The sequence below is a fragment of the Corvus cornix genome, chromosome 24 (genome assembly GCF_000738735.6).
Source record: "Corvus cornix cornix isolate S_Up_H32 chromosome 24, ASM73873v5, whole genome shotgun sequence".
Taxonomy (NCBI): Eukaryota; Metazoa; Chordata; class Aves; order Passeriformes; family Corvidae; genus Corvus; species Corvus cornix.
In genome coordinates this window covers 3114709-3127908 of record NC_046353.1, presented here as the reverse complement: position 1 = coordinate 3127908, position 13200 = coordinate 3114709, and the positions used below count along the sequence as shown (strand labels likewise).

The 13200-nt window shown below is 46.2% G+C and overlaps 1 protein-coding gene across 2 annotated transcripts in view; it reads right to left on the bottom strand.

Annotated features, from left to right (window-relative positions):
* Positions 1 to 5024: 5024 nt before the first annotated feature.
* Positions 5025 to 13200, bottom strand: part of UBASH3B (ubiquitin associated and SH3 domain containing B) — a 57836-nt gene continuing 49660 nt past the window's right edge. For both annotated transcript variants that reach the window (XM_039564864.1, XM_039564865.1), the window contains exons 7-14: positions 12443 to 12578; positions 11479 to 11599; positions 10552 to 10674; positions 8535 to 8627; positions 8061 to 8205; positions 7338 to 7444; positions 6326 to 6435; positions 5025 to 5345 (exon numbers count right to left, since the gene is read on the bottom strand). In XM_039564864.1, the coding sequence (XP_039420798.1) occupies positions 5208 to 5345; positions 6326 to 6435; positions 7338 to 7444; positions 8061 to 8205; positions 8535 to 8627; positions 10552 to 10674; positions 11479 to 11599; positions 12443 to 12578 (973 nt within the window). In that variant the 3' untranslated portion in view covers positions 5025 to 5207. The remainder of the gene's footprint in view (positions 5346 to 6325; positions 6436 to 7337; positions 7445 to 8060; positions 8206 to 8534; positions 8628 to 10551; positions 10675 to 11478; positions 11600 to 12442; positions 12579 to 13200) is intronic.

Below are 13200 nucleotides of genomic sequence, written 5' to 3'. Positions count from 1 at the left end.
AGAAACCAGAGACCTCACGGGTCCCTCAGACGGAACTGGTGGGCGACAGGACTGGTGGGCGGACTTTGTCTTGCACCCCTCCAGCTCTGCCTGCCTCAGCTCAGGGAGAGATGCACGGAGAGGGGAAAGGTAAAACATCCGAGAAATACGGGTTTGGGGTCACCCTGCTGCAGTGATGCCACAGGATTTAATCCCCCGTGGAGGTTTAATTGCCCGGAGGCACCCGGGAAGGGAGCACTCATATGGTGGATGTTGGCAAGGTTGCTTGAAAACCCATTTAAAATCCCTGGATTTAAACAACATCGCTCTTGTGCCACTCTGCTGCTGTCCCGGGAGGTTTTTGCCTGGCTCTGCCTGCGGGGATGCTGGAGAAAGCAGCAATGGGCGAAAGGGAATTTCTGCGAGCGGTTTGTGGCTCTGCAGGGAGGGCAGAGCTTGCTGAGGCGCTTGGGGACATCAGGAGCTCCCAGGGGGCACAGTTTGGGTTCCCCGTGTCCCCTTTGCAGGTCTGGTTATTCCAGTTTAGGGCCCCCCCGGGGTGTGATAACCACGGACATCACATTTATCCAAGTCTATTTTATGGTTTGTGATTTCCAAAAAACAAGTTTTGGCAGATCCTCTTCTGGCCCTCCATTGCAGCTGCCCAAAGTTCGGTGTGGACAACTCTTACCATCAAAATGAACTGAGTTTAATAAGATAATTACGGTTTAAAACCCGTTTGCATTTGCAGGATGTGGGTTGGAGCAAAACGGACAAAATAGTTAATTATAAATCCACTGTGTGTTTTATTTGTGATTCATTCGGACCTGTTTCCATGAAACTTTCAGGTGCAGGGAAGGGCATCACTCAGTTGGGCATTTGGTTGATAAAAGCTATGGTTTTATGCTCATCATCATTAATCAATTTTACTGGAAAACAGAGCTGTGGCTCACGAATTTAAAGCAGTTAGGTTGAAAGATAAAACTCTTGCTGGATTAAAAAAATCCAGATTAAGAAAAATGTGTTGGAAAAGTCGGTTTGGTTGGAAAGTTGTGCCTTCAGTTCCATACAACCAAACCTGAGACTGGAGTAACTCTGGGGAAAAACTGAATCCAGAGGGAAAACTCCATCCCTGAGCATGGAAAACCAGAGCCGAGAGAATTTTGTGCCATCTGCTGCCACGTGAATGAATTTCAGCCTCAGAAAAGGAAAAATTCTACCACGCTCCAGAGGAAATCTGAAATAGGAAGGGTGGTTGGCATCTTTATTAAATCACCTATGAGATACTTCTGTCTGACTTCCAAGAATTCCATTTAATGTGAGAAGCAAATTAAAATGCAGTGGTTGTTTTAACAGTTGTTAGCACTTGAAACTGAGATTAAAAACAACCACCCACCCTCCCTGCCTGCCCCACCCCCAAAATAAAAAAATACAGATGTCACAGGTAATTACAGCTATTTTTGGCAATACAATTATTGGGGTTTTTTTAACAGCAAACATTTTTTTTCCTCAAATAAATACAATCTGCTCACACTAAAAAAAACCCCAACATAATAAACAGAATGATACAACAGGTTGAAAATGAAACAAACAAACAAAAAGGAGCCGTTGATAAGATCAGGTCTGAAGAGATGTGACAGAGAGAAAGTTTGGAAAATACATTTTAATGAGAAATAACGAAGGAAGTGGCTATTTTCTGTTGTGGGTCATGAGGATTCCCTAGGGAATGCATTTGAGGAAGTGGGGAGCAGCAAGAAGCGATTTAGAGCCTTTGCAGCCACTCGCAGCCACTGTTAATTGCATTTATTTTGTTCCTTGATCGCCATCCCAAGCTCGTCTGCTCCCCCGGCCCTTCCATTTGTGACTGAAAAATCATTCCCTCTGTGCCTCTTTTTAAAGAGACGAACCCAAACCACAAACCAAAGCCATCATTTGGGGATAAAAATGATCACTTTCGTTAAATTCACTGGAATTTAATAGCAGAAGGAGCTGCTCTCCGCCAGCTTCTGTCTGAAACTGTTCAGTCGGAGTGAAACGGGAAATAGCAATTTTTTTCTGAAGTTATTATGGTCTGGATCCTCATTTTGCATAAACAAGCAAAGCTCTGTTGATTTGGGTATAACGACAATTTAATTCTTGTCTTTTTCTAAGCCATAAATTGCAAATGACGAAAATGAAACATTAATTCTTGGCAGGTTTGCAGCTTTATTTCTTAATTGTGGAGAAAGGGAAAAATCTGGAAAGTGCTGTTTGCCTCCTGGAGTAAAAGCTGGGATGTGATGCAGCTCACAGTGAAGGAAAAGACTCTGGAGGGATCAGGTTTAATGTTCTGGGACAAAACACTGGAGTGATGTTAAATCCACATTAATGAGCAGCAACGGAGTGAAAGTGAAGCAGCAATTCCTTTGTACTCTTGACTTCTCAATTAGACATTTAAAAGGAATACCTTTTTTCTCCTTTTTTCCCCCCAAAAAGCTTTTTCAACATGAGACTGCTTAACACAAAACCCCCAAGAAAACTCAAAATGCTGAAGAAAATAAGATTTTTCTCCCTGTGATTCTTGACACCTAATTGGAGACAAGACTACAGTTGTCAAAATATTTCCCAAACATCCAAAAATATATATATATATTTTAAAGAAGAGTATTTTAACATCTACCTCCTCAACCAGAACACTTTTTTCTCTATTACTATATGCAAAGAGCAGCTACCACCACTCAAATTGTGCATTCAGGTTTTGCTCCTTCTCTGTTTCACGCTTCTAAAAAAACTCCTTTTAATGTCACAACTCCAGCAGGATCTGAGTAGCCTCCACTCTTTCTACAGGCAATAAATATTAGAATATAACAACATTTATTGCCCCAATTTACACCTCCTGGCATGAAACAGAAAATCTGGAGAATTCATATGCCTCATACGCCTCAGCAACCAATTTTTTTTTTTTTTTTTGGGTGTGATTGTCAAATATTTCATTTCAAACTTTTGGCATGGAGGAAAACAAGCCAGAAAATGCTCTTCAGAATGTCCGTACACAGCCAAAAATAGTTTAAATTACAACAAAAAATTAACCTGACAGCAATAAAACCACACAGGAGCAGGGTTTTTTTCCTGCCCTGTCCTAAACTTCCTCCCTGACTTTTCAGTTCCATCCCTGCTATAATAATGCCTAAGGTGTGTTACACAGTCCTCAAGGTATAAATAACAGAATATTCCTATGGATTGTGGGAATATCCGGGATACTGCCCAGGATGCTGACTGTAAATATGGACAGGATGTGCTGTGCCCTCCCTGGCGAGCTCAAAGTTGAGCTCAATCCCTTGGGATTGGTTTGATCCCAATGGTTTTGCCTCGTTTGGGAAGAGGGAATTGCAGTTTGTCACTCCTCAGTTGTTGTGGCAGCTTGCGGGAGGTGACACCAGCCCTGTGCAAGCGGAAAATCCACTCAAACACCACCCAAAATTTGACTTTTTAATGAATAATAAACATCAAATCTGGCCAGTGTTGACTCCTGTGCCTCTCACCCATTTCAAACGAGGGCATGCAGCACTTTGAGCAGAGGCAGAGCTGGGCAAGGACGGCAGAAAGTCTCTCCTGCCACATCTGAGCGGGCCTTGGATGCTGTTTTTTATTATTTCGTGTTTTTAATTCATTGCCCAGAGCAGCTGAGGCTGCCCCATCCCTGGAAGTGTCCAAGGGCAACCTGGTCTGTGAAAAGTGTCCCTGTCCATGGGACTGGACAAGCTTTAAGGTCTTTTCCAACCCAAACCAGTCTGGGATGATCCCATTTCTGTGAATACTCAGACTTGTGGCCCAAACGAAGAAAGGAGAGAGCCTAAATCTCTTTCATCCCATTTAAACACATCTTTAAGTACCTGCTGACAGCAAGTCTGCCCTGCTGAAGTGTCTGCAGCAACTTTACCAAGACTGGTAATTTTAGATAATTCTAATCCTAAAAATCCCTGCTCTGATGGCACTTTATGTTATAAATACCCACTGTGGTGTATTTTGTGGTGCAGGTGGTTTGAGCATCCTGCAGGCTCTGGCACCAAGAAGATCCCCCTTGTGATCCCAAACATTTTGGTTAGAGATGGAAACCCTCCTCTTCCACTTTTCCCCCGATCCCAACCCTTCCCCCAGTGGATAAATAGCATCTTAATAAGCCAAATGTTGTTCCTAAATTTAAGAGTGCTGGGTTTTTTTAGTTGCTTTGTCTTTATGACAGATGGCACTTGGGAATTAAGGGTAAGGAAGCAAAGCACTCTGCAGAGGCTGAATTCCAACAGTTTTTCATTCCATCATTCCTGGAGCAACATGCTGGCTGCAGAATCCCACAAAGGGACACAAAGCCACCTCTGGGTTAATGGCCAGCACAAAAATCCTGGTATGAAAGGGGAAAATCCCTTTTCCAAAGCCTTCTGAAGGGAATTCAAGTGGCACAAACCTTTTAGGCTGTGTCTGGGCACAAGGGTGGATGTCAATAATCAAAGGAATAAAAACCCAAATCTGAACTTCCTAAATCTCTCAGGTTTGGTTGGAAAAGGCTTCTTTAATCTCCACTTCAAAGAAATTCCTCCCAGCTTTTGTTGTGCTGACTTTTGATGCTCCAACTTCACCTGGACCTGATGTGAAATTCAGAATTTTCCTCTGATGCAGATCAACACCAACCAAAGCACAACATCCAACAACATTCTGAGCACTCCCAACTCTGTCTGCTCAGGCAGAGCAGAGGAATAACCTGGTGCTGCCTGCAGAGGCAATGCTGGACTCTCATTTCCAGCGCTGGGGACACACTTTATTTTCATGGAAAGTGCTGAGGCTTTGGGGGCTGTGAGCAGAGCAAGCACGTGGTGCTGAACAAGCCTGCAGATGCTTTGCAAAAATAGCAGTGAGAAAACAGCCCCAGCATCCTGCCTGACCCAGGGCTCACTGTTCCTACCGTGGTGCAGTGAAAGTGTCACCAGAGCTCCCTTCAAGGTGGGGAAACCAACCTCGAGCTGACTCTGTGCTGTGCAAGAGCCTCAGGCTGGATTTTCATTTTTTTTCCCCCTCAGATCAGCCCCTTTAGCTGAGAATGAGACTTTTTTTATGGCTGTGGCTGTGTGAGATATGCTTGGAGTGACCCACTGGACAGATGATGAGGATTTTTCCCACTGTCAATAAAACACAAGGAAGAAGAGACATTCTCCAGCGCTTGGAAAGGCCATGGGTTGTCCTTGCTGGGCTTTCCCCTACTCCTGGAGCAGGGTTTCTCTCCAGTTAAAGCCTCCAGTTGGTCCATGTGTGAGAGGCAGGATGGGAGGGTCTGTGAGCTGCCAAACACCAGTGTCTCCCAGTTCTTCGCAGGAGCAAAACCCCAGGTAAGGAATCTGTGAGGAGAGAGATGGAATCAAGGCAGTGAGCAGGGACTGAGCTGGGCAATCCCAAGGGATGTAGCCCTGCTGTGCTACTCAAGGGTTTCACCCTTTTTTCTCTCTTTCCCTCTCCCAAAGTCCATTTTCAGGAAGTGACTGACTGACTGTGCACCACTGCTTGTGCAGAACACTGGGAAGAGGAGATTACACCCTTGGAATGCACTCTGAAAATGTAGTTTTAAATGGAATGTAGCTTTAAACTGAGCATAGTTTCAAATGGAATGTAGTTTCAAATGGAATGTAGTTTTTTAAATGGAATGTAGTTTAAAAAATGTAGTTTTAAATGGAATCTGGTTTTAAGTAGGGGCCACATCAAACTAAATGTGGTCCCAAACTAGCACAGCTTTGGAGGGAAATGTGGATGTTCCTGCAGCTCAGGTGTCCCCACATGAGCCCTGAATATGCGAGAGAGCCTCTAAAAGGCTGGCAGAGAGCAGGAAAGGAGAGAAAGTATAAAAACCCATTATAATTTCCAGCTTTTGGATGGTTAACATCTCTTTAAACGAGAAGGGGAAGTGCTCTAGGGCTGAAGTGCCCTGCTCGCTGTGCTGAGGGGCCTTGGGGCACTCTGCACAGCTCCTGGTACCCACAAAACACCAAACAATCCCTGCAAACCCATCCCAGGTGGGCACCTGACCCCAGAGAGCACAAAACAATCCCTGCAAACCCAGCCCAGGTGGGCACCTGACCCCAGAGAGCACAAAACAATCCCTGCAAACCCATCCCAGGTGGGCACCTGACCCCAGAGAGCACAAAACAATCCCTGCAAACCCATCCCAGGTGGGCACTTGACCCCACACTCTGTCCCAGCCTCTCAAACCCTTCTCCTTCACCCTCCTGACAGGAGTAAAACTCACAACAAAGCCTGGTTCAGCAGATTGCAAATTGTTTTTCCTCTCTGCAAAGCCAGGGCTTTGCTCCTTGCTGGCAATTACCTTTCGGACCATCTGTACAAAATCCTTGGAGTTCTGAGGCGACAGCCCTTGGAGCTGGCAGGTACAGGCCTCCAGGGAGGATGCATGAGCCACTATCAGGATGTTATTTCCTGAAATAAAAGGAGAAACACAGGTTGAGGAGGGAGGCAAAGCCAGATTTAGGGGCTGGTGCTCAAGATCAAGCAGACATTTAGAGCACTTTATCATATAACAGCACATCATTAATGGGGAAAATGTGATTTGTTAACAGGTTTAGAGCGTTTCTTGGCTTTCAGGGTAATGGTTAAGCTGCTCCTACTTAGTTTAAAAATGCTTCCTGGAGATACCAAGAATTCCAGCAAGGTTTCAGCAGTGTTGGGAAGCAGATGCTTTCTGCCTGTGCAGAAATTAATTCCTATGACAACAAACACTTTAATTTCACTGGCTGGCTTTCCACAGTGGCAGCTTTACGTTGCCATTTCCATCCTCCTTTACAACCAGTGCCCCACTGGGCTACTGAAGTCTGTGGGCAAAGCCTTAAAACCAAAGCTCAGAATGCAGAGGCAGGTCAGTGAAATGAAATCAGTGAAAACACCAGAATTTAGCAATTCTGAGAATGTTGTGAATGAAAGATAACAGCTGGGGATTTAAAAAAAAATTCAGTATTGTGTTTGGAGAAATGTTCTAAGGTCTCTTTGGAGGAGGAGCTCAGACAGGGGAGGGAAAATGCCCCATTTAATTCTGGGAACACATAGCAGAGAGCAAATAACTCATTTATGCCCTTGGGAAACAGCTGCCATTGGTAGGGATCCCTAAAAAAATTCTGCTATTTAACTTTATGGCCTTTTCTTGTAAGCTGAGTGTATCTAAACTCAGTTCTGATGAACACAGGGGTTCCCAGTGCTTCTGGGAGAGAGGATGAGAGATTCAGGTGTGGGAATTCATCCCCTAAAGAGGGAAAAACTGGTCAGGAATATTGGAATGCACATCCCAGCCTGATTGGCTTGGTTTTCACCCCCTCTGCAGCACTCACCTTTGCCTTTACATTCACTGATGATTTCCTTTGTTACCTGGTAGCTTCTGCTTATGTAGGTATCATAAGACTCAGAAACCACCAACTTGCTGACAGGAATATGAGGTCTGTGAGCAGAAAAACGCATCCAGTGAATGGTAAAAATAAAGAATTCTAAGTGCAAGGTCTGTGAGCAGAAAAACACGTCCAGGTTGTTTTTTTTTTCTTTACCTTTTCCTTCTTTTTTCAAAGTTTTAATGTTTCAATTGCTTATTCCACCTGAGGGTTCTTAAACACAGGGGTGCAACAGGACAAGGGAAAGACCAGGATTTCAGGTGATACCTAAAAGCAGATAAGGCCTGACACAAAATATCTGTCACCAAGGCCAAGGAGGTGGCACTCCTGTGTGTGTTAACTGAGCCCAAACTCTCAAGTTTTAGGAAAAGCATTAAAAATGCTTTGGGGGTTCCTTGGAAACACAAAAGATCCCAGGACAAGGAGTGCTGGAAAGAAAACCTCCATGATCAGGAATATGGCTGGAATTGCCAGGGATGAGGGAAATTTGGTTTATAATAGGCCTTTTTCAGGTCATGTTCAGCACAGCAGCCTCAAGCCTGCTCCAAGTTTATTTTGGGAGCCTCAGCAGCTCTTCCAGTCAGTGCCTAAACATCAAAACTCAGCAGAGTTTGGTGCTAAATCTTCAAATAGGCAACAGCAGACCCTCTCAGCCCCCTTTTGTGCTACCTGTAGGTTGTATCAACGCTTAGAGTAGCTGCAGCTAAATCCACAGGGGGTATCCAGGCTGGCAGAGTGCTCCCAGACACCCACTTGGTCCACTCAAACAAGCCTGGCTCTATCCGGATTTTCAGGTTGTTCTCCTGTTGCATACCTGGAAAAGAGGGAGAGGAGACCAGATATCAGTGGGAGTAGCTGGGGAGGAAGAAAGCAGCTTTAGTGCTTCAGTTTGACTGTTAATTTATTTATTTTCTATGGAAAATGAAGTACTGAGTGCATGTCTTTAATATATGCCAGGGAATGTCAGCCTCTGGCTGGCAGCTGGTGCAGTTAGAAAAGGATTCCTTATGGACTGTGCTAATATAAAATATATTCCTATGGAAATTATAGTTACCATCCACTTAGGCCCATGCTTTTTATCAGTTGGTCAGTGTTTCATGCAGAAAGTGAGGAGAATTCAGCCTCTCCCTCGTGGGTTCTTACCTTTCAGGATATTGTGAGCTGTCTGGACACACCGCAGGGATGGGGAGCTGTAGATGTAGTCTACAATGGTATTTGTTTCTAGCAAGGCTTCACCTGCAAGAAAGTTTTGATCTTTGTGAATAAATGCAGGTAAATGGCATTGCAAGGAGCTGCTTCTCATAGGTCTGGCCAAAAAAACACCCAGAAAAATTGTAAAGGTCTTGGATTTGATTTAATTTCATTTCATTTGAAAGCTGTAAATCAAATGATTCAACACAACTCAAAGCTAGCTTAATTCAACTGGCTGGATTCTCAGCTAGCATAAATCACCATTTCATTACACAGGTGGGAGATCACTGCAAACGAGATAAGAATCAACTCCACTGTCAGGGTTTTGAATATTCCTGCAGTGCCTCCGGGAACCAAAGGAGAGCAGGGATCTGCTCAGGCTTGTAGTGAGCAGCAGCCACATTTTTGTTCTGTTGGAAGAGCAGGACAAAGGAGGGGGAGCAAGGAGGGGACATTAACCCTGACAGTGGCTGTCACCATGGCAGGCTGACCTAGAAATCTCTTGGGAGAAGTGGGGTCATTTAGAAGGAGAGGGACATCTACCAGCCCTCTGTCACAGGGAAGCTGCTCACGGGCTTTGGTCATCACAGGAATTATGGCAGAAGCACCATCGAGGTCACACGGTGCCACCACAGCTGCAGCCGTGTCCTTGGACCCCTTGAATGCCACCAGCAAAGCATGTCCTTGGAACCTTTTAATGCCACACAAAGCCAGTCCTCAGACCCCTTTATTGGCACCAGCAAAGTTTGTCCTTGAACCCTTGAATGCTACCAGCAAAGTGGCCTCAGACCCCCTGAATGCCACACAAAGTGTGTCCTTGGATCCCTGAATGCCCCACAAAGTGTGTCCTTAGACCCCTTTAATGCCCCACAGTGTGTCCTTGGACCCCTGAATGCCCCACAAAGTGTGTCCTTAGACCCCTTTAATGCCCCACAAAGTGTGGTGTGACACTCCCAGCCGTCCTTCCGTCATGTGCAGATTGCAAACCCCGCTGCCATGTGGCCAGGAGTCTGAGCATCCTCCTCGTGCTGCTGCTGCTGCTGCTGCTGCTGCACAGTGATTTATTTGTGTTCAAAAAAGCCAGGATAATTTTAGCTGCCCTAGTTTGGATGTGACCAGCGAGGAGTGCTCGGAAGGATTTGAGCTGGAGAAAATGCTCAGTGCTGGAGCTCGTGTCTTTAAGGGGCTGGGCTCCCCTCATCATCACAGCTCTCAAGATGTGCTCTTTGACTGGCAAAGGATTTTCTGTCTGTACACAAACCAACAGGCTCAGCAGTCAGGGACAAGGATGGGGAGGGTGGGAGAACACTGGAAAAGATTTGGGCTGTGTTTATGACAATATAAAGCCAGGCAGATTGATAAACGTGTATTGGTGAGGCAAACTGGAGATGAAAAAAGCGCATTTTGCATGAGGTGCCAGTCACACTGCTGCAGCTCTCCCCAGCATCGATAACAACAAAATCTTCCCAATGCACCCATCCTGCTGATGGCTCTGATTTCAGCCCATGTCCTACAGATCCTGCTTTGCCTTTTCCTCAGCTGCAGCAGCTGAAGGAAATGAGCTGAAGGATATTTCCTTTGAAAGAGGGAAATTGCTGGGGAAGGTGAGGGGACTGCAAAGCTCCTTGAAACGTTTAATTCCCATTAGCTCAGGGCATCCAATCAATTTCCTGCCTTGCACTTTACCTTTCTCTGATGGGGGGTGTGGGAGGAAGATTGTGAAGCTTCCTTGGTCAAGCTCTTCGTGGAATCATGGAATAATTTGGGTTGGAAAAAACCCCCATGGGCAGGGACACCTTCCACTATCCCAGGTTGCTCCAAACCCCATCCAGCCTGGTCTTGGACACTTCCAGGGATGGGCAACCTGTGCCAGGACCTCCCCACCCTCACAGGGAAGAATTCCTTCCCAAAATCCCACCCAAATCCCACCTCCTTCAGCTCAAAGCTTTGCCTGCTGAGCAGCACTTACCCACGAGCCTGGCCTGGGTGCAGCCCAGCACGGTGATGGGAGCGTCTTTCTCGTAATCCCTGAAACCACCACTCCTCTGAGGTAAGTTGTGAGGCATATTCAGGTTACTGCGCATGTACCTTCCTGCAGGGACAGGTGCCAAGCTGGAATTATTCCCTCAGACAGAGGCAGAAACATCACACCTGATTTTCCCCTCTCCCACCACCTCGGCTGTGCTTTGCAGCTCCTGCCCAGGCCTGGCTCGTGAGCACTTTTTCCCATGTAAATCCATCAGGAATCTCACAGAATTAAATCAAACACCTTTCACCAGCTCAAAGTCAGCACAGAATGTTGTTAAGGTTTTAAAATTTTTCTTTAGAATCGATTCTCCCCAAGGCAAAGTCACTTCTCTCCCACAACGAATACACTTTTACAGGACGCTGGAAATGTCAGAGCTCTTCAGGCACAGTTTAGAAAGAAGGGAGTTGTGAAATCATCCTTCAAGAAACTGGTGGTTTTGAACAGAAAAAAGACTTTTAGGACAAATTTCTGATCAGCTTTAAGGCCAACAGAGCCTGAAGTTATAATTTTTTCACTATAGTCTGAAACCCAAGCATAACACTGGGTTGAAAACACTAATTTGTGCCCCCAAAACCACTCTGAGCAGTGTTATTTTCATTCAGGACTGAGAGCCAGCAGTGCAAAATATTTTCTTGATGGTAGCAAATGTTTTCACTGAACACTGGCTACCAACATCATGCCTACTTTGCTCTTTGGTGATGTAATTGTAGAGTGTACCGCAATATTTTCCCAAATATTGGCAAATGGAGTATTTCCTCCCTGGATTACTTTCTGCTGCTGACTGCCAGCACAAAAAGCATCATTTTATGTAAACAACCACAGCTTCCACCAGGCAGTGGCCACTCCTAGGAAACCCCCCGGGCTCACCTTTGGCATCGAAGCACTGGGACAGCCAGTACTTCCCAAAAACCACATCCATCCTCTCCCCGTGCCTGCAGACGAACAGGCAGCGCTTCTGAGGGCCCGGCTGGCTGCTGATCCTCAGCGGCTGCAAGGGAAACAAAAGCAGCTCTGACCTTCAGCAGAGACATCTGAGAGACCCACAGGAGCCAGCACCAGGCCCCTGCTGCTTTGCCCTTGTGCAAACACCACAGGGAAGGCTGCAGGATTTATGATTTTTATGGATTTATGGAGCTCTTTGGGTATTTATCATCCTGGTAAGTTTATGCTGCTGTAAAGCTGCTGAAGGGGGCAGAGGATGGGGCCCTAAAGGAGGGGGAATGATGCCTTAGGTTTTAACTTTTATATTTTTCAAATCTCGTGCTGCTCAGTGTGTGACTCTGGAGTTTCTTGTGGCCTGTTAATTTCTGCTCTCTCAGGCCAGGCAGACATAACAAAGCCTCTCTGGGCCTGCTCTCCAAGGACACCCAGACCATCCTAGGCCAAAAATATAAACCAAAAGCCTCTGAGAGGGGGGCAAGCTGAGGGGAAATTACATCATTAACTGAAGCTTTAAATGGAGAATTAACCCTGATATGCCAATGAACCAAACCTATAAAAGTGTGAAGAACTCGTGACCTGGGGTCCACCTCAGGGTCCATTTTGAGAACAGCCTCTGGCTCCCCAGGGGTACCTCTGAAGGCCTTTCAAATAAATTCCTACCTTTATTCCCTTACTCCTGTCTAGTCTCTGTTTTTAGGTGGCCTCTCAAGGCATCACTGCCACCCCATCCTCTGCTGAAGAGGCAGTTTGGGGACAGGGCTGATTGTGCCATTCAAAAACTTTGTAACTCGTGCTGCAGGCAGTGAAAAGAGCCCCGGGGATAAATTTTGGGGGAAAATCCATTCACTGGGAGCTTGTCCCTAATGATTTACGGCTGTGGGGTCCCTACCTGCACGTTCTGGCAGATGATGGTCAGTGGCCCTGCATCCCCTGGCCCTTGGTCTTCCTGCTGCCTTCTCTCCAGAGCTCCGTCAGCGAAGGCTTGAAGGGATGGGGAAGATGTGGTGTTCAGAATGGAGTAGGACCTGCCAAAAATAGACGAATATTGGCTTTGGGAATGCTTTGTGTGCTCAGGCTGCTCTCAGGATGTTTCTGTAGCCTCCAGGAGCTGGTGGTAATTACTGTTGCGATGTTATTTCAGTATTATTTGGGTTTTAGTGCTGCCCAGAGAGCAGCTTGCCAGGTGATGCTGACACATGAGGAGGCAAATTCCATCTCCACAGGCTGTTTCCTTAGAAACAGGTTACAGAACAGTTCCCAAACTTTGGTCTGGGAAGCTCTCTCTGCCCTGGAATATTCTCATGGAAAATGCCAGGACCTTCCTGACGACCACAGGATGCTCACTAACATCACCTGGGCACCAGTTCACGTCACTGACCATGGGCTTGTGGTCCAAAGTTTGGGAATTAAAGGCTACAGGGAGTTTTCACTCACCTTTGTAGCACAAGCTGTGTCTTCAGCAGGAAGCTGGGGCCTCTCCCTGGGCATTTTTCAGGGTTCCTGTGCCCAGAACAGCTTCTACCCCCTGGCAGGGACCTGGCACACTCAGCCCTGTTGTTCCTGCATTATTCAGTGCTGCCTGTTCCCTTCCCCACCTCCTTGGGAATTTATTCCCCTCAGTGCTTCCTGTTAAGTGCAGCCAAAGGG